At 42.9% G+C, this 23,345-nt stretch overlaps 1 protein-coding gene across 1 annotated transcript in view; it reads left to right on the top strand.

Annotated features, from left to right (window-relative positions):
• DNAH3 (dynein axonemal heavy chain 3) overlaps nucleotides 1-23,345 on the top strand; it is a 101,747-nt gene that overhangs the window by 39,752 nt on the left and 38,650 nt on the right. Inside the window, exons 23-33 of the mRNA XM_050968905.1 lie at nucleotides 1,168-1,304; nucleotides 2,077-2,278; nucleotides 3,687-3,779; nucleotides 4,083-4,193; nucleotides 5,560-5,674; nucleotides 13,534-13,732; nucleotides 14,907-15,015; nucleotides 15,987-16,100; nucleotides 16,994-17,170; nucleotides 21,977-22,068; nucleotides 22,786-23,005. Of these exons, the coding sequence (XP_050824862.1) occupies nucleotides 1,168-1,304; nucleotides 2,077-2,278; nucleotides 3,687-3,779; nucleotides 4,083-4,193; nucleotides 5,560-5,674; nucleotides 13,534-13,732; nucleotides 14,907-15,015; nucleotides 15,987-16,100; nucleotides 16,994-17,170; nucleotides 21,977-22,068; nucleotides 22,786-23,005 (1,569 nt within the window). The remainder of the gene's footprint in view (nucleotides 1-1,167; nucleotides 1,305-2,076; nucleotides 2,279-3,686; nucleotides 3,780-4,082; nucleotides 4,194-5,559; nucleotides 5,675-13,533; nucleotides 13,733-14,906; nucleotides 15,016-15,986; nucleotides 16,101-16,993; nucleotides 17,171-21,976; nucleotides 22,069-22,785; nucleotides 23,006-23,345) is intronic.

The raw sequence follows: 23,345 nt of genomic DNA on the forward strand, positions 1-23,345 counted from the left end.
TTTAGCAAAAATTGTAGGTAAGATTATCTACCCTTTTGAGATTTCTGTAGAATCTAGACATCACAGAATAAATTACAGCTGATCTTTTCACATTGAAAGGAGAGTAATAGAGAGCAAACACAACTCTGAGAAGGTACAGAAGAAGATAAATGTAGGGTGCTACAGATGCATTTCATAGGACTTGCACTGTACTCCTGTTTGTGAATGAACAAATGACTGTAAACTGGCTATCCTTAGGCTTGAAATTAGGCAAATGTTTCTAACCATCAGAGGAGTGAAGTTCTGAAACAGCTTTCCAAGGGAAACAGTGAGGGCAAAAAAACCTAACTGGCTTCAAGATTGAACTTGATAAGTTTATGGAGGGGATGATATGATGGGACTGCCTACAATGGTATATGGTCCATTGGCAACTGCCAGTAGCACAAATCACCAATTGCTGGAGACAGGACACTAGATGGGGAGGGCTCTGAGTTACTACAGAGAATTCTTTCCAAGGTCTCTGCCTGGTGTGTCTTGCCCACATGCTCAGGGTCTAACTGATAGCCATATCTGGGCTCAGGAAGGAATTTTCCCCAGGTCAGATTGGCTGAGATCCCGGGAATTTTTCACCTTCCTCTACAGCGTGGGGCATGTGTCACTTGTACTGTAAATGGTGAATTTTCTGTAACTTGAAGTCTTTAAACCATGATTTGAGGACTTCAGTAACTCATCCGGAGGCTAGGGGTCTGTTTCAGGAGTGAGTGAGGTTCTGTGGCCTGCAATGTGCAGGAGGTCAAACTAGATTATCACAATGGTTTCTTCTGACCTTAATGTCTATGAATCTGTGAGTGCTACAAGCCCAAGGCACAGGTGAATATCCATAGAAATAGCAATTTTCTCTCCAAATCAGTATACCTATGGATGTGATCCTGCACATTTTTTCACAGGTTACAATATTGTTGGTACTGTTTTATCTGGACAAAGCAATGGTCTTAAACAGCAATAACTGTCAAATACTGCATATATATTTTCCTCATGTGAGGACATTCAACAAAACAGTTTCTAACTTTCCATGGTCTGTAACATATTCTGTAGCCTTCGTTGTCATGAAATAAAAATAAAATGAAACAAACTGACAGACCAAATGTGAACTTTTTAGCCGTTTCTATGCTGTTTCTTTTTATAAAGGTGAAAGACACCAGGGTACTTGTAGCAACTGAGCAACCCAGGATGTTGGAGAGGCTTCAGGAAGCAAATGTTCTCTTAGATGATATCCAGAAGGGGCTGAATACTTACTTGGAGAAGAAAAGATTATTTTTCTCACGGTAAATTGATTAACAGGTTCAACTTAGAGCAGTAAGAACCATAAAAAGATTCTAATGCTCTCTTTGTCTGAAATAATTTTTATTGAGTTGAGTGATTTCTAGTTGTCACAGAACATAGTTCAATGCAACAAAAAATGACAACCTATTTCCCTTTCTAGAAATGTAACTCTGATCCAGCTGAGCTATGCTTGGCCCAAGATTTGAAGGGGTAGGGAGGCAAAGGTGTCTTAGTGCAGCAGGAACTTGCAGTGGAAAATACATAATCAGTTACAGTGTATTTTCAGGGGAACATGCCATCTTCAGCAGTTGATTGCACACCCCTCACCACCACCTATCACACACTAAACCATGCCCTACTCAGCTGCATGGGTGAAGTCCCAGGTAATTGCCCCAGAGGGTCTAAAGATGACTAGGTGATGGTGGAGAACAGGCTATGTGCTACCTTTACAGTGTGCATGGCTGTCCCCCAAACCTGATTAGATTTCTTTCTCCCCTCTGTTTTGCATAAGGGGATCAATGTGACAACCAGCATGTAAAAAGGTGTAACGGTTTTATAACTTTTAAAACTTTTATGTCCAATGATCAAAGACTCACATGAACCCAGAAGTTCTTGAGAATTGTGCATTCCCCAAATCAGAGCAGGTAACTTCCCTTTTGTGATAAGTCTTTCTTACTTCAAGAGTTAGAGAAAATCCACACTCCTGGCATATAATAGCTTCTCAGATGATGAGTTTCATGTCTGAAAACTGCATGTGCATTGTCTTTTCAATAGGTTCTTTTTCCTGTCTAATGATGAGCTGCTTGAGATTTTGTCAGAAACCAAAGATCCCCTTCGAGTACAGCCACATTTAAAGAAGTGTTTTGAGGGAATCTCTAAATTAGAGTTTACAGAAGATCTGGAGATCACAGGAATGATCAGTTCAGAGAAAGAAACTGTTCCTTTCATACAGAAAATCTACCCAGTGAAAGCAAAAGTAATTTTTTTCTCTTATGACATTACATGAATAGCTGGTGGTAAAGGATGTGCTTTTGGGGAAATGAGTTTTAAAATACTAAGACCAGATTTTTAAAGGTATTTAGTTATCTAAAAATGCAGATAGGTGCCTACTGGGAGTTTTAAAATGAAGTTAGGTACTTGGGCGGTGTTGAAAATTCTGTAGGTGCCTATCTGCATCTTCAAGCATCTAAATACCTTTAATAATTTGGCCCTTAGAACATAACTAAGATACCACATCACAAATGAAACAAGGAATGAATGAAAATATTAAAGGTACTAGTATAGGATTACCGCCTAGCCTTTTGGTCAAAAGGTGGCATAGTGGAGGTAGCAGCATGTAACAAGTTGAAGAAACACTGTGCCTTCCTCAGGGCAGGAAGCCACACATGAGGCCAGAGTACAGAGCACACTACTGCTCTGCTGCATTATCCCTTGGGGGGTAGGGGTGGCAAAAGGCTAAGTCCTAAGTGAAACAGGAGGGAGGCACAGCCAGTGTGGAGAATGGCATGAAAACACGGGGAAAGCCTTGTGGATCTAAGACTATCCCTCATCATGGCTGTGCCTTCCCCACAATAATAGTAGTGTGGCTCAAAGAGATGCCTTGTCATTAGCTGCTCTTCTCATCTGCGTGTGTGGCCACAGCCCTTTTGGGAGTGGCGGGAGGTGATAGACTGAGAGGAGTTACTGTTGTTGCCAAGAGCAACAGTAACTTACACTATAAACTATGTAATAAGGTGTGCTGTTATAATATGAATTAGATGGATGAAATTCCCTGACCTGTGTTGTCTAGGAGTGGAGGTAGGACTAGATGATCTAATGGTCTCTTCTGGCCTTACAATCTATACATCTGTAGGTTTTGTAGAAACTTGCCATAATGAGTGGCTGATTCCTCTGCCTCTCCTCGGCCATGCCCCACTAAATTGTATGGAGCTGAATTCCGATGTGGCAGCCATGAACGGGGGTAAAAGGAGGGGTTGTGAAAGATAGGGGATATTTTATTTAGCAACCTTTTAACCACATCTTTCAGGAACAATGTGTTCACTGGTATTGTGGCCATGTTGCACTGACCTCCCAGAGCTGCATTTATACTACCTGGATATATGGCCACCATGCTGCTCCTTCAGATGTACTGCTCATGCAGTTCACATGGCTTATTTGTCTGTATGCACTGTTATGCTGCAGTCATGCCTTCATTGTGTACACCAGTGCTTGTGCATCTATTTGGAGGCTGTCCACCCATTTTCTTCCTTACCCACCAGAGCAGAAAAAGGCATGAGTCAGCCTTTGTGCTTTAAGCCTAATATAGTCAAAGGTTTATTCCAGAGTAAAATTTGCCCTTTAAATGCCATTTAATCACAAATCTTCTCTCTTTTTCTTATTTTAAGGGCATGGTAGAGAAATGGCTTTTGCAAGTAGAGGAAATGATGTTGGCCAGCATAAGACAAGTTATTCAAGATGGCATTGGAGGATATGTTCAAGTAATTATTCATCTCTTTTGTATCAATACATTACAGCATAAAGTAATCTGCACGTGTACAGGGCCCAAACTCCCCTTTACCACAATGTTAGGTTTTACATTAAGTAGAATCCTACTGTGCCAATTCAGCAGCATCCATTAAAAGTCTCATATCTAATTTCCTTGAAAGAAAATTAATGAAGTTCTCAGTGCTGAGTGCTGTTTATTTTATAAATCAGATTTAAAAGCATTAGGGAAAATAGATTTTATAATTGACAAGGCCTAGTGCATACACATCATTTTCAAGTGTGATTTTTTTTTAAAGGTTCCCCGAAATAAGTGGGTACTTCAGTGGCCTGGACAGGTGGTTATTTGTGTTTCATCCATCTACTGGACAAAGGAAGTGTCTGAAGCTATGCAATCAGGAACTTTACCTGTAAGGTTTTCTTGTAAATTCTTTCAATTAACCAGAGACTAAATTATGATATTACGAAGAACTCTAACAAAGTGACATGCATTTCTGAAAGCATAAATTTTGACTTTTCTATTTCTATTTAAGTTAAATCATGGCAGATTTAAGTCTGTATTGTTTTCTGTTTTCACTTTGCATTCAATCATGTTGTATATTTGTCTTACATCTCAGCAGCAACTATTTCTCTATCATTATGGACATGGATTTTGATTTCACTTACCCTGGTGTAAATCAGGAGTGACTCCACTGAAGCAAGTTGTGGACTCTTATTCTTGTGTCATAGAGCTTTGCAACTGTGAATAGAAGAATCAAACAAAAGTTGCAAACTATGACCAGATCTTATAAATAGTTACTCCTCTATGTATGCTTACCCTGCTAGTATGCGTATATGCCTAGTCTCATGGGAACTACACACAGGAGTAGCTGTTTGCAGAATCAGGTGATTACACAGCTCTTGTGGCTGCTAGCTTCTCTGTAAAATAAAGATGCATCAGCTAGGTTTGGTAGTTGAATATTATTCTTCCCACAAGTGTTTGCAATTCATCCATCATCCCATGGTCTTGGGTATTACCCCATTGGGAACTGATCTAAAGCACACTAAATAATGGAAAGACCTCCTGTTAACTTTAATGGGCTTTTGACTGGACCCTAGTAGAGTTGAGTGAATACTGCAACATTCTTTGTTCACTTTCTGGAGCTGCCCTAGCAAATGAGTCTACTGGCAGGGATTTTCCTGAAAATAGAACATTTTTAAATAGTTACTGCAGCAGAAACCAGATTCTGATGCTTGTACTTATCCACTCAGGACATAGAAAATACCTTGGCTTCAGTTAAGCTATGCTGATTTACTGCAGCAGAGGATCTGAACCCATGTGCCCAGTCAAAATAGGCTGAATTTAAAATGCTTGCAAAAAAATTATCATCAGTGGTCCATGGATCAAAATTATTAGTAGAAAATTGGGAAAAATAATTTAAAATAAAGAGTAAATTCAGGAAAATATTACATTTGCTGAATAACTATTTATTACAAAACATTTCATCCATCTTTAGACAATAGAGAGAGCATCCATATCTCCTAGTACAGAGACCTTGCATTTGATTTAGGGAGAAATAAAAGGCTTCCATTTCAGACTATAAAACCCTTCTGAGTAGTTATGATGAAATAAAACAGCAGTATATGAAGGAGACTCTTAAATGTTTGCATAGTGCCAGGAAGACATTACTGAACTGCCTCATTTTGTTGGAAGAGTTTGTTCTAATGACTGTTCTGGGAGTTTAGGAGCTATTTGCTACAACTTGCCATTAATATTCACATTTCTTTCCGTAACAGGAATTCTTGGAGAAGAGCAACCTACAAATTGGAGAAATTGTTCAGTTAGTGAGAGGACAGTTGTCCAGCGGTGCCCGTCTGACTCTTGGGGCTCTCACTGTCATTGATGTGCACGGTAAATGCATGATTATTACCTCTCTCATTACATTTCAGGCAGAACTGCTACCATTAACTATGGCAAATTATCTGCAACAGGCAGCTGAGATGCTTCCCCAAGCTAAAGGATTCTATTAATTATTTTCATCTGCTAATTCACATGAGACAAAAGCTAGTTGTAAATGCCAGCCTTAAGCATAAGCAAGATAACTAATGGTTTGAGCATGTAGCCTGAGCAAACTTTATGGGATGCCTAATTTCAGTGCCTCTTAGCAGGAGTTGCCATTTCAGATTTTGGTAGGGAGGGGCAACTTTAACCGTGATTCCTGGGGCTACTTAGGCACTTGAAAACTCTAGTTTTTTGGCAGATAACTTTGCAATTAGCTGATAGGAGCCCTGTATCTAATTCCTTTATAAGAGAAAGAAAATTAAATAAATATTAAACCCACTCAGCTCTAATAACATGTTCTGACATCTTGTGGCAAGTCACTTAAGGGACATTGGTTAGGTTTAAAATGTTAATGTATATTCTTACTTTATTACTGACTCTGTGGAGAGAGAGATCCCATCAGGACTGCTGGGTCCTATCCCAGCTCTGAGAGGAGAATGAGGGTTCTCAAACTGGGGGTTGGGATCCCTGAGAGGGTCGTGAGGTTATTACATGGTGGGTCACGAGCTGTCAACCTCAACCCCAAACCCCGCTTGCCTCCAGCATTTATAATGGTGTTAAATATATTAAAAAGTATGTTTAATTTATATGGGGGGCCCACTCAGAGGCTTGCTGTGTGAAAGGGGTCGCTGGTAAAAAAGTTTGAGACCCACTGGTCTAGTGGGAAACAATGGGGAGCAGATACATCTGGGTTCTATATAAGAACATCAGAATGGCCATATTGGGTAAGACCAATGGTCCATCTAACCCAGTATTCGGTCTTCCAGCAGTGGCCAATGCCAGGTGTCCTGGGGGAAATGAACAGAACAGGTAATCATCAAGTTGCCCTGTTGCCCACTCCCAGCTTCTGGAAAACAGAGGCGAGGGACATGCACAACATGGTATTGGATACCTGGCCACCCTGGCTAAAAGCCATTGCTGGATCTATGCTCCATGAACTTATCTAGTTCTTATTGGAACCCTATTACAGTTTTGGCCTTCACAACATCCCCTGGCAAAGAGTTCTACACGTTGACTGTGAAGAAATACTTTTTTTTTGTTTGTTTTAAATCTGTTGCCTATTAATTTCTTTTGGTGACCCCTAGTTCTTGTGTTATGTGAAGGAGTAAATAACACTTCCTCTTTTACTTTATCCACAATAGTCATGATTTTATAAACCTCTATCATATCCCCGCCTTAGTCATCTCTTTTCCAAGCTGAAAAGTCCCAGTCTTTTTAATCTCTCCTTATACAGAAGGTGTTTCTATACCCCTAATTGTTTCTGTTGCCCTTCTCTGTACCTTTTCAAATCCAATATATCTTTTTTGGGATGGGGTGACCAAATCTTCACGCTCTATTCAATATGTTGGTGCATTGTAGATTTATATAGAGGTAATATGATATTTTTTTCTTATTATCTATCCCTTTTCTAATTATTTCCAATATTTTATTTGATTTTTTAAATTGCAGCTGCACTTTGAGCAGATATTTTCAGAGAACTATTCACAATGACTCCAAGATCTTTTATTGATGGGTTCAGCTAATTTGGACCCCATCATTGTATATGCGTAGTTGGGATTATATTTTGCCAAGTGCATTACTTTGCATTTATCAACAGTGAATTTCTTCTGCTGTTTTGTTGCCCACTAACCCAGTTTTGTGAGATCCCTTTGTAATTCTTTGGCGTCTGCTTTGGACTTAACTATTTTGAGTAATTTTGTATTATCTGCAATTTTACCACATCACTGAGTACCCCTTTTTCCAGATCATATATGAATATGTTGAATAGGACTGGTCCCAGTACAGACCCCTGAGGGACACCACTATTTACCTCTCTCCATTCTCACCTTTTATTTCTACCCTTCGTTTCCTATTTTTTAACTGAAGTGCCTGGCAGTTCTTTCAGGATCATCAAACAATCCTTAATTTACTTTAATGATAAGCCTTTTGTTATCTTAATCACCTTGCCTCTGTTTATAAACAAACTCCCTGCCACAAAGGCTGTGCTGCTCCCAGCTTCCGAACTCATCACATATCACGCTCAGTCTGGAGCTAGGATGAGTAGACCTCCCCTACAAAACTCGGAGGGTGGGGGGCCTAGAGCCCTGCCATATCCTCCCTAAATGGCTCCCCTCTTTCTTCCTCTTCCAGCACCAGAACTGATGCAGGGCCGGCTTTAGGCCAATTCCCCAGAATTGGGCCTGCGCCTAAGAGGGCCCCACACCCACGCCTAAGAGGGCCCCACGCCTTAGGCACCTTTTTAATTTTTTAAATTTTTTTTACTCACCCGGTCCACTCTGGGCCTTCGGCAGCATTTCGGCAGTGGCTGTGTGTGTGTGTGTGTGTGTGTGTGTGTGTGTGTGTGTGTGTGTGTGTGTGTGTGTGTGTGTCCGCTCCAGGTCTATGGTGGCATTTCAGTGGTGGGGGGGTCTTTTGGTGCCATGGAAGACCCAGAGCGGGCCCCCCGCTGCCTAAGTGCTGCTGAAGCCCCGGTCCGCCGCCGGATATTCGAATTGGGCCCTGCAGTTCATAAAGCCGACCCTGCTGATGCAGGAGGCAACTCAGCTTCAGGGAGAACAGTGGGTTGGATTTTCCAGTCCAGTGTGCTACTATGCACTATTCAAGTGGAGCAGAGTGGTTGTATTCTGTCCGGAGGTGTCCAGTTGAGAATTCCCTTTGCATGTGGGAATTCTCCACTGGTGTCAGACTGGCGGAAGCAGCATAGCTGCCTTCTGTACTAGTTGCTCTCCTACCTCTGGTGTAGGGAAAAGGAGGTAGCCCTATGGGGGCTGGGAGAGGGTATGCTGGAGTAGAACTCTGCTACACCCATCCTTCACCAGCATATGTCAGAGCATCTCCTTAGGTAGTGCAGAATAAGGGAGCTGCAACTGGCTCCCTGATGGCAGGACCGGCGCTAGGGATTTTAGCGCCCTAGGCGCACAGCAATTTCGCCACCCTGCGCCCTGGTCCCGCGGCTCCGGTGAAGCTGCCGCAGTCGTGCCTGTGGAGGGTCGGCTGGTCCGCGGCTGTGGTGGAGCTGCCGCAGTGGTGCCTGCGGGCGGTCCACCGGAGCCACGGGAGCAGCCGACTGTCCGCAGGCATGACTACGGCAGCTCCACTGGAGCCGCGGACCAGTGGACCCTCCGCAGGCACTACCGGAGCCGCCTGCTGCCCCCTCTGGCAAAATGCCGCCCACCAATAATCCTGGTGCCCTAGGCGATTGCCTAGGCTGCCTAAATGGAAGCGCCGGCCCTGCCTGATGGCTCCTACCCTCACATTTGTACTAAGTGGAGCTCTGGCCCAGGGGACTCAGAAAGGGTAAGGCTGGTCCCAGTGAAATGTTACAGTTATAAATACATTGATAGATATTTATAAACAAGTATTATAGTGATGACCAGGAATCCCAGAAATATACTTGCCATGGAAAAATGTGGAATTTGCATTTTTACAGAAAATCTTTAGTTTTATATTGTGGCTAGGGAAACTGAAGTTCAGCATTTCATTTTAATTGCGGAAAAACATGGATTTTTATGTTTTTTTATTGGAGAATTTTGGTTTTTTTTATCACAGAAGACTAGGATCCCTGGTGACAACATGCATGGGTCAACAGTAAGGTGTGGCTTGGCTTAGCTGTTAATCATTGGTTGCTATTTCACTGTTCAGTCTACCAACTCTACAGTACGGTGCCTGTCCAGTTTTGAACATTTTTTTTTCCATTTTGAGATTCTGGCCTAAATGCTGGTACTAATTCTTCTTTTTTCTGTTTGATCAAGGATAAATTTGAACTGGATTCCAAGAAAGAAATGCAGCACAGCTGTTGAGAAATATAGTATTGCTAAATGTGATATTACAGCTGTAATTGAAAAAGATTGCAGCCCAATTCTGTGCTATGTGTTCTTCTATAAAAATATTCTTTTAACCCCATAAAATTTCTGTTTATGTTGTTAGACCATCTCCTACAGTAAAATAGCAATCACTTCACTTTTTAAATTAACAAGTAATGTTAAGACTATATTGAGTTGGAAAAAAACTAAGCACCTTTATTCTTGGATGCTTGCAACCTCTGCTGAAATTCTCTTCAATTACTCAGCTCAATGTAACTTTGACCTACTAAACTTGCTTATTGTGTTATTGCTACATACAAGGAAATGGAGAGCAACATGAATCAGGTTCTTAAAATTACTATTTAATCACCAAAGTTAATGGCCACCTGGTTTCATCATAGAATAACACAAGCATGTAGAGATAAAATCAGAAACCTGAGGCACCAGGTGAGTTACATCTAGCAAGGGACATAAAAGAGAATAAGAAGAGGTTCTATAAATACATTAGGATCAAGAGAAAGAGGAGAGAAAGCATAGGTTCTCTACATAGTGGAGGAAGGAGAACTAATAACAAACATCAAGAAGGGTGAGGTGTTTATGCCTATTTTGCTTCATTCTCACTAAGGAGGTTAATTATGGCTAGATGCGTAACAATTAATATAACAACAAGGGGGAAGGAACGCAAGCCAAAATAGGGAAAGTCCAGGTTAAAGAGTATTTAAATCATTTAGACGTATTCAAGTTGGCACGGCCTGATGGAATTCACCCGAGGTTACATAAGGAACTAACTGAGGCAGTCTTGGAACTATGAGCAATTATTTTTGAGAACTCAGAGAATGAGTGAAGTCCCAGAGGACTAGCAAAGGGCACACTGTCTTTAAAAAGGGGAACAAAGAGGACTTAGGGAATTATAGACCAGTCTACCTAATGTCAATATCTGGACAGATACTGGAACAAATTGTTAAACAATCAATTTGCAAACACCTAGAGGATTATAGGCATAGAAGAAATAGCCAGCATGGATTTATCAAGTACAAAGCGTCCCAAACCAACCTAATTTTCTTCTTTGATAGGGTTACTAGCCTACTGGATAGTGGGGAAAGTAGTAGATATAAAATATCTTGATTTTAGTAAGGCTTTTGACACAGGTCCACATGAGATTTTCATAAGTAAACTGGGGAAGTTTGGTCTAGATGAAATTACTGTAAAGTGGGTATACAACTAATTGAAAGAGCATACTCAAAGGGTAGTTATCAATGGTTTGCTATCAACCTAGGGGGATGTATGGAGGGATTTATCTAATGGGGTTCCGCAGGGGTCTGTCCTGGGTCCACTACTATTTAATATTTTCATTAATGACTTGGATAATGGAGAGGAGAGTATGCTAATAAAATCTGTGGATGACACCAATCTCAGAGAGGCTGCAAGCCTTTTGGAAGACAGGATTAGGCTTCAAAATTACGTTGGCAAATTGGAGACTTGGTCTGAAATTAACAAGATGAAATTCAGAAAAACACCTAGGTAGCAAAAATTAAATGCACAACTACAGAATGGGGGATAACTGGCTAGGCAGTAATACTGCAGTAAAGGATCAGAGTTATAGTGGATCACAAATTAAATTTGAGTCAACAATGTGATGCGGTTGTGAAAAAGGTGAGTGTCATTCTGGGGTGTTTTGTCAAGAGTGTCATATCTAAGACACAGGAGGTAATTGTCCTGCTTTACTTGGCACTGGTAAGGCCTCAGCTGGAGTATTATGTTCAGTTTTGGGCGCCCCACTTTTAGAAAGATATGGACAAATTGGAGAGAGTCCAGAGGAAATCAAACAAAAATGATGAGATTTAGAAAACCTGACCTATAAGGGAAAGTTAAAAAACTGGGTATCTTTAGTCTTGGGAAAAGAAGACTGAGGGACCTCATAAGAGTCTTCTAATATGTTAAGGGCTGTTATAAAGAGGATGGTGATCAATTTTTCTCCATATCCACTGAAGGTAGGACAGGAAGTAATCAGTAATACACAGCAAGGGAAATTTAGGTTAGATCTTAGGAAAAAATTTCAAACTTTATGCATAATTAAGCAGTGGAATAGGCTTCCAAAGGAGGTTGTGGAATCCCCATCATTGGAGGTTTTTAAAAACAGATTAGACAGATACTTGTCAGGGATGGTCTAGGTTTATTTAGTCCTGCCTTAATGCAAGGGGCTGGACTAGATGACCTCTCAATGTCCCTTCCAATTGTACCTTTATAGGATTCTGTCATTAAAAAATACTGTGCTTCTGATTGCTAACCCTAGGCAAAGCTAGAGGTGAAGGCCGCTTTTCCGCCCACTGTTCGGGCCTACCTCGACCGGGTCCTGCGAGAGGGCATGCCCTGCCCACCCTCCACCCCGGGCCCTCCGGACCTTTTCATCGGGCTCCTGCCCTGTGGACCCAATCGGCCCCCCCACCCCTTCTCCGCAAGCCTGCTGCACGATCTGCAGCCGGTCCGCTTCCAAACCACACCAAGGACACATCTCTACATGCTCATGCTCCACACCCTTCACTTTCTCACCCTCGTGTCCCTCCCCGACACAAAGTTGGCGGGACCTCCTGCCAGCTCTGGAGGGTGAGGAGCCCCGGTGGGCCAGCCTATACTCTACCCTGGTCCCGAGGCCCGCCGGGGATATCAGTTGGCAGCTCCTTCATGGGGCCGCAAGCATGGGCGTGTATTTGGCGCGGTTTACCCCTGCCCCAGATACCTGTCCCTTCTGCCGCATGAGGGAGACCCTGGCGCACGTTTACTTAGAGTGAGCCAGGTTGCAGCCCCTATACCGACTCCTCACCAATATACTGTTGCGTTTCTGGCTGCACTTTTCCCCTCACCTCCTTCTCTATGCACTCCCTATCCGTGGCCCCACAAAGTCATGGGACGTCCTGGTCAACCTCCTCCTTGCCCTGGCTATAATAGCCATCTACGCAACCAGGGAGAGGAGGTTGGCCAATGGAGACTCCTGTGACTGTGGGGCTTGTTTCCGATCCTCTGTCCGTTCACGCATCCGGGCAGAGTTCCTCTGGGTGGCGTTCCACTGGCTCCCTTGACGCCTTCAAGGAGCAGTGGGTGCTGTCCGGGGTTCTCTGCTTGGTGTCCCCATCAGGCTCCTTTCTTATGACCCTTTGACCGCACTCCTGCAAGTAGACTATGTGACATACTATGTTGCTTTTCAGCAGTATAGTTGCTAGCAGAGACCCAGAAATGTAAGGAAACCTAATGATTGTATATATGTAATAATATGTGATGCCAGTAGGAGTTCCAAGTGCAGATTGAGTGGAGTTTGCAAGAGCCTTTATTTTCAGATATAGTTGGCTCTTTTTGAATTTGTGGTTAACATGCCAACAAAGGAAGAGTTTTCTATCCAGGGGCAAATCTAGCCTCCTCCTTTGTGGCTATAGAAGGCCACAGTGGTATTCTGTTGTGCAAAAAATGGGGGCTGGAGAATAAGGAGCTGTGGAGCAGGTGTACGACTCCTGTGTGGTACAGAGCCCTGCTGTGAGCAAGCATTCTCATTTACAGGGGGCAGCAGGGCATGGGTGAACTGGGGGGGGGGTGAAAGAGACCTGTCACTGCACAGATCCTTGCATATTTCCTGGATTTGGGGGGATGCAAGTGTCCTATATAGGTTTGTTCAGCCACTGGTCTTAAATGGCCTTTGTAGAGTGATTGTACTCCTCCACCCCTGCACAGCTCCCCAGCACCTGGCCTGGCTACTCATGCTGGGCACTGGGGTCTAGAATTTTGCCCAATTGAATAAAGATGGTTCATTAAGCAAAATGGATGAAGTTTCCTTTTGAAAAATGAAAGCTGAGCTACAGCTGTAAATGTTAGCTTACTGTTTATTAGGTATTTTATGAGCTGTTTCTGTTCCTGCAGCTCGTGATGTGGTTGCAAAATTGGTTGAGGACAAAATCACAGATCAGAATGATTTCCAGTGGATTTCTCAGTTGAGATATTACTGGGAAAAAGGAGATGTAATGGTGCGAATGATTACGACAGAAGCCAAATATGGCTATGAGTACCTTGGCAATTCTCTACGTCTGGTTATAACTCCACTGACTGATAGATGCTATAGGTAAAATTCATATTTTCTATGACTGTAGCATTCACTTTCCTGCTGACTTTTATTTAATGAATATTGTAACAGTTGCTAATGAAAAGAGTCTCAATCATTAATTTTCTTTCCTCCTTTCCCTGTTTTTTTTATGTTCCACTGTAGTGCCACAGTGTGGACATTTTCTATAGTGTTGGAAGGGGTTTTTCCATCAATGTAGTTAATCCACCTCTCTGAGAGGCCAGAGCTAGGTCGATGATGGTCCCTTCTTGCCTTGAAGTCTGTGGGTCTTGCGGCAGAGCTGATGTAGTAGCTATAAATATGGCTGCATGTGTCACTTATGGGCCCTGCTGACATGAGGGAAATTACCCACTATTGACTGGGTGCCGAACTCTATTTAATTGCAACTATAGAGCAGGACAAACCATGCTTAGCAACATTTTAAAGAACACAGTTCACAACATGTTGTTTTCCTAGTGTAGAAAAGACTTCAGGGGGCCTTCATGGACCCAGAACTTCTAAGATAAGGTGCTTGATGGACCTACTCTTTAAGGGGCAGCGACATATTAGTATGAACACTGCCAAGCTATTCCCCATAGAAGGAAGATAGATGATTCTCAGGTTTTTAGGAACAATCTCCATCCTCTTTAAGCACTTCCGAGATTAATTTTCTTTGTCAAGGTTCCCATCAAGCCTACTCCAGTTTTCTAACTGCTGCAGTTGACATTGTGGCTCTGAATGGATACAGTTCCAGCCTACCTATCAAAAGGTTTAGCACCTACTAACTGTTCTGCCTTGGGCTTATGCTTACAACTGTCCTGACCTGTTCATGACACTTGAGTCCCGCACATGAGGACACAGGCGCTGAATGCATGTGCTCAGGTACAAACACACATAGTAAACCAAGGTCAGACCATGAAGTAAATGATATTGCACCTACTTTCACCATGTTTGGATTTGAGCCTTTATTTTGGATGTTTGAAATGGCTTCTAACTCCAGGAGTCCATGCTGAGGATATGCCAGTTTGGTGGGTGGAGATGGCCAACCAATTAAAAAAATGAATTCCTGATAACAATGCAGGGGCCAGATCCCTTAGCAAGTGTAAATCATTGCTGTGCCTATGGGTCTGTGCTAACTTACAGCTGCTGAGGGGCTGGCCTATGATTCATATGTTATTTATTTTTCATTATATAGAACATTAATGGGGGCTTTGAAACTAAATCTTGGTGGTGCTCCAGAAGGACCTGCAGGGACTGGCAAAACCGAAACAACGAAAGATCTAGCAAAAGCTCTGGCTAAGCAGGTAACAAAATTAATGAAAGGTTGCAGTGCATTGTTGCATCTCGTTGTTTTATGTTTGGAGATGCAGGTCTTCTCTGGAGTTCTTTCTCACGAATGTGTTGGTGCCCTTCACCTATTATCCACTTATGGAGATTGCTAATGGAACGCTTATAATTAGGACAAAATCCTGGCAAAAAGCACACAGCCTGACTGAACAGGCTGTGTGCATTCCATGAAATGTTTCCAATAGGTATGGGGATGAATAATGGAATCCTCAGCTCCAGTCTGCGGTAGCCAGTATGTACCTAAACTGCAGCTGCTCCTTCAGGGTACCGGAGCAATTAATAGGCCTGGCCCACTGCTGACTGCCATGCTGCATCTTGGCCCACCTAAAATCCCCTTTCCATGTTCCCGTGTATAGGAAGCTTTCGCAGAGCTTAGTCAATGACTCAGTGTGGAGGCAGGTTCTCTTTGTATGGGTCTCAACTATGTGGTAGAAACATGATATTTCAGTTGTGTTTGGACACTTACACATCCAGAAGAAGGAAGCAGGATTTGCCATTTAGGAAGTATTCCTTTCCCAGAGATTTTCTTTTTTGACAAGCAGCTTAGAAAAATGCTGAATTGTGATCTTTAATTTGTTAATATACATTTTCACCTAAGCCAAGTGATAAACGAGTATTGTTTTGAATTTCTCAGGCTTGCAAAATCTTTGAGATGTCTCCACACATCCAATATACAGTAGTGTGTTATGTCACATAAAACTAATCTGAATCCTTGTAGTGAGTAAATACTTATCAGGTACTTCACTACCAACATATTAATATTAATATCATGACTAGATCCATTAGCTAGATATTTAGATATATATAGTCTTCTAATTTACCAGTTACCATGGCAATAATAATCCCCTTCTGTTTATAGATGCCAACATTTTTATAATAAATTTTTATACTGAATGCTGTTGTGGGGTTTTGTTTTTTTTTAATATAGTGTGTTGTCTTTAATTGCTCTGATGGTCTTGATTACAAAGCCATGGGTAAATTCTTTAAGGGACTGGCACAATCTGGAGCTTGGGCCTGCTTTGATGAGTTCAACAGAATTGAGGTAACTTTTTAACCAAAGTATTTAAAACAACAAAAATATAGTTAAAAAATGTAAAGAATAGCTTTAAAAGTAGACATGAATATGTAGTACCATTAAGTTCCTGCTTTTAGCACAGCTTGCAACCTAGGCCCAGGTTTTCATAATTACATGCATATACAGCTGCCATAGTGCATGCACACATTTTGACAGGGGCAGTGTGGTCTGGGTAGATAGAGCATTGAAACTCTGGAGTGGGTTCAAATCCTGACTCTGCCACTAGCCTGTTGGGTGACCTTGGGAAAGTCACTTCACATCTCTGTGTCTCAGTTTCTGCATCTGTAAAATGGGGATAATCATACTCACCTACCTCTAAAGCACTTTTACATCTACTGATACTGGATAAGACTTGGTATTATTAGCTGTGAAAATCTGGGTCCTACATTTTTAGTTTTAAGAGCTATTGACACACAGTTTCTCTGTACTTTCTCTTCTTCCAATACATGGGATTTTTAAATGCACTCACCTTTGGGATAACTCTCCTCCTGTGACTTTCACCACTGACTTCACTGGAAGCAAAATTAGGCCAATGATAAATACTTTTGAAAATCCCATCCATAATCTGTCTGTTCTGTATATTATAGTATTTTGTGTATTCTTTATAGTCTATTCTATCACATTCATTGTTCCATTACATTAGATTTTCTTAGCCTGTACCCCAGCGAAGTTGAAAGCCAGCCTTTTAATTTTCTAAAATTCTTTTATTCTGGTACTTCAGGGCAATTTCCATCTCTAGGACTTCAACATAAAGCCATTAAGCTACATATTTTTTTTTTAAAACCTATTTAGGCCAGAAATGCTGCTTTTATGTTGGTTCCATATATTGGATGTTTTCTAATTTGTTTCTTTATTATTAGGTTGAAGTGTTGTCTGTAGTTGCACAACAGATACTCAGTATACAGCAGGCTATTGTGCGAAATCTGAAAACATTCCTCTTTGAAGGCACAGAGATCTCTCTTAATCCAACCTGCGCTGTCTTCATCACTATGAATCCTGGATATGCTGGACGGGCAGAACTTCCTGATAATCTAAAGGTAATTCTGGAGTTCTGATTTCTAGTAGGAATGAAACACAATTTACAGTTTTGATTCCAATATAGTATGGATAGTGCAAAAGCAACTGTGAAATATAAAGGCATAATTCCATTTAGGTGTTCTCATTCTGGTTCATCGGTGGTTAAGCTTTAATAATGTGTTTAATGTTGCACAAAATGAATAAACAATAGGCCTGAATCTGACCTCACTTACATCAGTTTTACACTAGTCAACACTATTGACGTCCATTGAGTTACTCCTGAATTACACTGGTGTAAGTAAGCCTAGAGTCAGGTCTCGTCCTCTGAATCCCTACTTTTATGAGTAGTCTTGTGGTAGTCAATGGGAGTACTGATATGAGTAAGGAATGCTCACATTAATCCGCATTTGCAGGATCAGGCTTTAGAGACTCACCAGTGTACTCACTAGTATGCTATTCTTGGGCAAACCAGGGGCGTTGTTGCTGTTTTGACAGTTTCTGTCTGCTCTTCTGTAAAGAGAATCTCTCTGAAACTGCTAGAATATATCAAAATGGAAAAAACGTTAAGTGAATCCACTGTACAGGTACGCCCACATGGAATCCAATTGATTTCAATAAATAACATTGTTTAAGATCCTTAATCATTAAAATAATGTGGGCCTTATTCTATGCTGATTTATTATCCCAGTAATCCTGTTGAAATCAATAGAATTGCACAGGGTGTAGGTCAGTGCAGAATTTGGTCTCACATCTGTGCACTTACACATTACAAATCAATGCATTTGTGTTTAAATTGAAGGTAATTTCCTTTTGCTTTTATCAGCCAAGACCAGAGTTTGGAGGTCTGTGCTTCTCTTGTAATGTGTGATGAAAACCACACTTTTAACCCCCATCCATGGTCCACTTCAGGAATGCCTCTGAGGTTTAAGGCCTCTGGCCTTCCCCTCTCTCTGGGTAGGTCCCTGTGTGCTACTCCCTTCTCTCTTTTAGGTTGTAGCTCCCTAGAATTCACTGTGATATCCCCAGCAAGCTAGTCTGTCTAAAGGCCAGCACCTGTGCTTTGCTTTCTCTCCAAGAGCTATGAACAGTGTATGCCAGCAGTAACATGTCACCATGCAGCTCTTTCTCAGCAGAGTGCATTGTTCGGGATAAAGTGCATACAGAGGAAACATATAAAAACAATAAAAGGTTCTATGTGCTTGCAAAACACTCCAAACAAGTCCTATGGGGCCCTGCTAAGCCAAAAACATTCCAACACTACAGCAAGTGTTGGGGGACCCCTAGGATCAATGGTCCTGTCTGTTTGCTGAATCAAAAGAAAGACCCAGCCTTTTATATCCCAAGTTCTTTCTCAGTTCCTTCCCTCTGCTCTGGGACCGCCTTAAACCAAGGACTATAGTAATCATCCCCTTGTAATTTTCCCTCCTTGGAGTTGCACACAGTCCCCTGCCCACAATGATAGATAAAACATTGATAATCGCAATACAATATAGTCCCCCAAAGATACTGCATGTTGCAATATGTGTTACAGACATGGGCGGTGGGTGAACCCCCATTTTGGGGAGGCTAGCCCACTGGCCCTGCCCCTTCTGCATGCTGGAGCCCCAAGCCCCTCCCCCCATAACAGGAGAAACCCTGGGGGCCCCCCTCGTGACCCAAGGAGCCCCAGCTAGCCCGTCCCAGCCAAACCGGGTTGAGCCACTGCCCCCCCCCCCGATGGTCTCCTCAGCCAAGTTGCCGCCCCCTACCCTGGCCAGTGCTGCTCCAAGCCACTGGCTCCCCCTAGGTGCCAGGCAAGCCCCAGCACCAGGATGAGCCACCATCCCTCCAACAACCCCCCAGCTGAGCTGCTGGCTGTCCAAACCCTGAAGGTCCTCTCCTGGCCAATCCACTGGCCCCCACTGCCAGTGCTGGGCCAGCCCCCCGAGCTCCAGACCCTCCCGCCCCTGAAGGCTCAGCCACCAGTCCCAGCACCCGGCCAACCCTCCTCACTCCCCCACTTGCTGCTGGCTCTCTGCATCCCTCCTCACTCCCCCATCCCCGAGGAGGAGGGACACAGCAAGCAGCAGGGACCTTTGGAGTGGGGATGGAGTAGAGGAGACATGGCAGGCAGGCAAGCAGGCAGCAGGAGCAGACAGTGGGGCCTCAGGGAAGGGATGGGGCCACCGCAGTCCAGGTGTCTGGCGGCAGGTGAACAGCAGCGCCTGAGCAATTATACCCACGGCCTATGGTCACAGGCATCTCACTAAAGCTTATGACCAAATAAATTTGTTAGTCTCTAAAGTGCCACAAGGACTCCTCGTTGTTTTTGCTAATACAGACTAACACGGCTACCACTCTGAAACCTAAAACCATAAACAGCACAAGAAATGTAGTTTCTTGGTCTGTTATAGGTGCAAATGATGGCAGCTGTTACAGGAGAAATGCAGAGCTTTTGACTTGGGTTTTGGGAATAAAAAAGTTGTTACATTCATTTTACGTGTAGGTTATTTAATATTTGATATATTTAGTTAAAACTGGAAAATCCACTGAGAGTCAGATTCCACCTGTCACAGATAAACTGCCTGCTTAAAACTTTCTATTGTGGAGTACAGTGACAATTCAGGTTGCAGTCTTCAGACTACCCGAGGGATTTGGATGCCCAATTCTCATTAAAATTAATTATAATTAAAATCCCCTAAACAGCTTTGCAAATCTCAGCCTCAAAGTATAACAAATGTTCTTGTATCAGTAAGGAAAATAGTTGTAGGCACTGGACTGGGACTCAGGAAATCTGAGTTCAATTCCCAGCTTTGCCATAGATTCCCTGTGTGACCCTGGTTAAGTAATATAATACCAGGGCCACTGCAAGGATATTTTGCGCGCTAGGTGAAACTTCCACCTTGCGCCCCCTCCCTCCACTCCCTCCGGAGCATTGCTTATTATAAACTTTCAAAAATGAATACAGTGGAGTCACATTTTACGTGGGGGTTAGGGTCTAAGGTCAGCGCATAAGAGGAAAATCGCATATAGTGAAAATTACCATAAAGTACAGTATAGACAGTATACACGATCTACACTAGAACAGGAGTCCTCAACCTATGCCACGCATGCCGAAGGTGGCACACGAGCCAATTTTTTTTTTTAATGGCAGGCTGTGGGTCCCAGCCGCCTCTGAGCCTGTTGCCGGTCTGGGGTTCCATTCATTCATCCGGCAGCTGGCTGAGAGGGGCCAGCAGCAGGCTGAGCAGGGCCAGTGGCTGGGATCCCAGCTGCCAGGATCCAGTGGATGGAACCCCAGACCACCGGGCCCACTCAGCCTGCTGACTGTCTAGGGTTCCATTAACCCAGGCTGGCTGGAAGCTGAGCGGGGCTGACAGCTGAGACCCCGACTGGCAAGGGGCTGGCAGCTGCTCAGACAGACCTGAAGTGGGCTGAGCAGGGTGGCAGCTGGGACATCAGCCTGCTGCCAGTCGGGGTCCCAGCCGCTGGCTCTGCTCAGCCTCCTGCCGACCTAGGTGAACGGAACCCCAGACTGTTCACCCAGGCCGGCAGGAGGCTGAGCGGAGCCACCGGCTGGGACCCTGGCTGGCAGTGGGCTGAGCAGGGCTGGCGGCTGGGATCCTGGCTGGCAGGAGCCAATGGACGGAACACCAGACTGGCAGTGGGCTGAGCCTGCTGCTGGTCTGGGGGGGAGTTCCGTCCGCCGGCTCCTGCCAGCCGGGGTCCTGGCCACCGGCCTGCTCAGCCCACTGCTGGCCCCACTCAGCTCGCTGCAGGCTGAGTGAATGGAACCCCAGGCCGGCAACAGGCTCAGTGGCAGCTGGGACCCACAGCCTGCCATTAAAAAAAAAAATCGGCTCGCGTGCCAAACTGTAGGTTGAGGACCACTGTTCTAGTGTATACCGCGTATATTGTGTATACTGTGTGTACTGTACTTTATGGTACTTTTCACTATATGCGATTTTCCTCTTACGCGCTGACCTTAGAACAGGGGTAGGCAACCTATGGCACGTGTGCCTAAGGCAACACGCGTGCTGATTTTCAGTGGCCCCCACACTGCCTGAGTGCTGGCCACCGGTCTGGGGGGCTCTGCATTTTAATGTAATTTTAAATGAAGCTTCTTAAACATTTTAAAAACCTTATTTACTTTACATACAACAATAATTTAGTTATATATTATAGACTTGGAGAAAGAGACCATCTAAAAACGTTAAAATATATTACTGGCACGTGAAACCTTAAATTAGAGTGAATAAATGGAGACTTGGCACAGCACTTCTGAAAGGTTGCCGACCCCTGCCTTAGAACCTAACCCCCACATAAGATGTGACTCCACTGTTGTGTAAAAAAAAAAAATGTTGGACATCACTTTTCGGCACCCCCAAATTTTGGCATCCTAGGCGGCCGCCTAGTTCACCTAGTGATTACACCGGTCCTGCTCATGGCACAGCTACAACACACCGCATACAATCTCTCCTCCATGTGTCAGTTTGCCCATATGTAAAATGGGGTAATAATACTTCCTCTGTCTTATCTATTTAGATCATGAAATTTTCAGAGTAGTGAATGTCTCTTGCTGTGTCTATATGGTGCCTAGCAAAATGGAGATCTGGTCTTGGTTAAAGCCTCTTGGCAATACCATAATGCAAATAATCAAGAATAACGATAATAACAGACTCTCCCTGACCTCAGTTGGATTCCTAAAGTCATATGCATGGAAGGCAAATGACAAAAGTCTGTGCATTTACAGAGGAACACTACACCTATAAAACTAATTCAAGTTATTGCTTTATTCTCTATTCTTGGGTCTGCGTTCTTTTAGATATTAATTTTTTCTCCCATAGGCACTGTTCCGAACAGTTGCCATGATGGTTCCAGATTATGCTTTGATTGGTGAAATTTCACTTTATTCAATGGGATTTCTTGATTCTAGAAGGTGAGTCATATTCAATTTTCCACTTACAGCTGGCTCTGAAATTCCTCAGGAGGCTAACCACTCTGTGTGTGGGGCGGAGGGTGGGGAGTATGTGTGTGTGTGGTGTTGTTTCTACTGATAATTTGGACTAAATTTTCCAAGTGTTGTGTAAATATTTATCCAGGCAACTGTTCTGTTCAGTTAAAATCACGTGATTAAATCCATATGCATTGCTTTGAAAATGAACACCTTAATGGGTTTTCCTGATAATCCATCTCAAAAGACCTGCATGATATTAATTGATTCAAGTTTGTAAAACAACAAAAGCACACAACAAACCTTTGATATGTACCTTGGCTACCATAGGTGAAATGTACCCCTAGGTGGAGGGAAGCACAAGGTTACACTTTACTTAAGGCTTACTTAAGCCTCCATAAGTAGTGTGTAAACCTTCTTCTGGAACTTGGCACAGAGGTGAATTGTCACTCTGTGTGAATGAAGTTTTATATATGTTTGAGGCACGTGAACAGGGAAACAGCATTTGAGCTGTTACTGTTTTACAAAACCCAAAACAATGGAGAAATCTGTCATTTAGAGTTCTATACATTTTGGGGCATGTCCTCAGGTGTAAACTGACATCACTCCATTTACTTCAAAGATCTGGGCTTTAAATATGCAAATATCTGATATATTTGGCATTTTATTTGCATTTCACACACCATATTTTAACATCCACAGTCTTGCCCAGAAAATTGTTGCCACGTACCGTCTTTGCTCTGAGCAGTTATCCTCTCAGCATCACTATGACTATGGAATGCGTGCTGTTAAATCTGTCCTGACAGCAGCAGGAAACTTAAAACTAAAGTACCCAGAAGAAGATGAAAGTGTATTGTTACTTCAAGCTCTGCTGGATGTTAACTTAGCTAAATTCTTAGCACAAGATGTTCCTCTCTTTCAGGTAAGATAACAGGTAGTTGCATTAAAATACTAAGTTATAAGAACCTAGAAAGACAGATAGATGGAACTGCCACGATAAACTAAGAAAACAGACCATTGTTTAATTTAAAACAGTTTTGTCCAAATTCTTTGATCATTACTACTGAAGTCAGTGGGGTTGCACCAGTCTAATTGTGGGCATAATTTGGCTCTTAGTATTGTTTTGAAAAATGAACTTATAGCAATGATAGGAGTTACCTTTTGAGTTACCTTATGATATGTTGCATGCCATTGACATGATCTCTTGTAACTCTATTAACTCATGCCTATGAAAATCATTCTTTGCTAATTTTGTATATAAG

Source organism: Gopherus flavomarginatus, chromosome 9 (assembly GCF_025201925.1).
Source record: "Gopherus flavomarginatus isolate rGopFla2 chromosome 9, rGopFla2.mat.asm, whole genome shotgun sequence".
Classification (NCBI taxonomy): domain Eukaryota; kingdom Metazoa; phylum Chordata; order Testudines; family Testudinidae; genus Gopherus; species Gopherus flavomarginatus.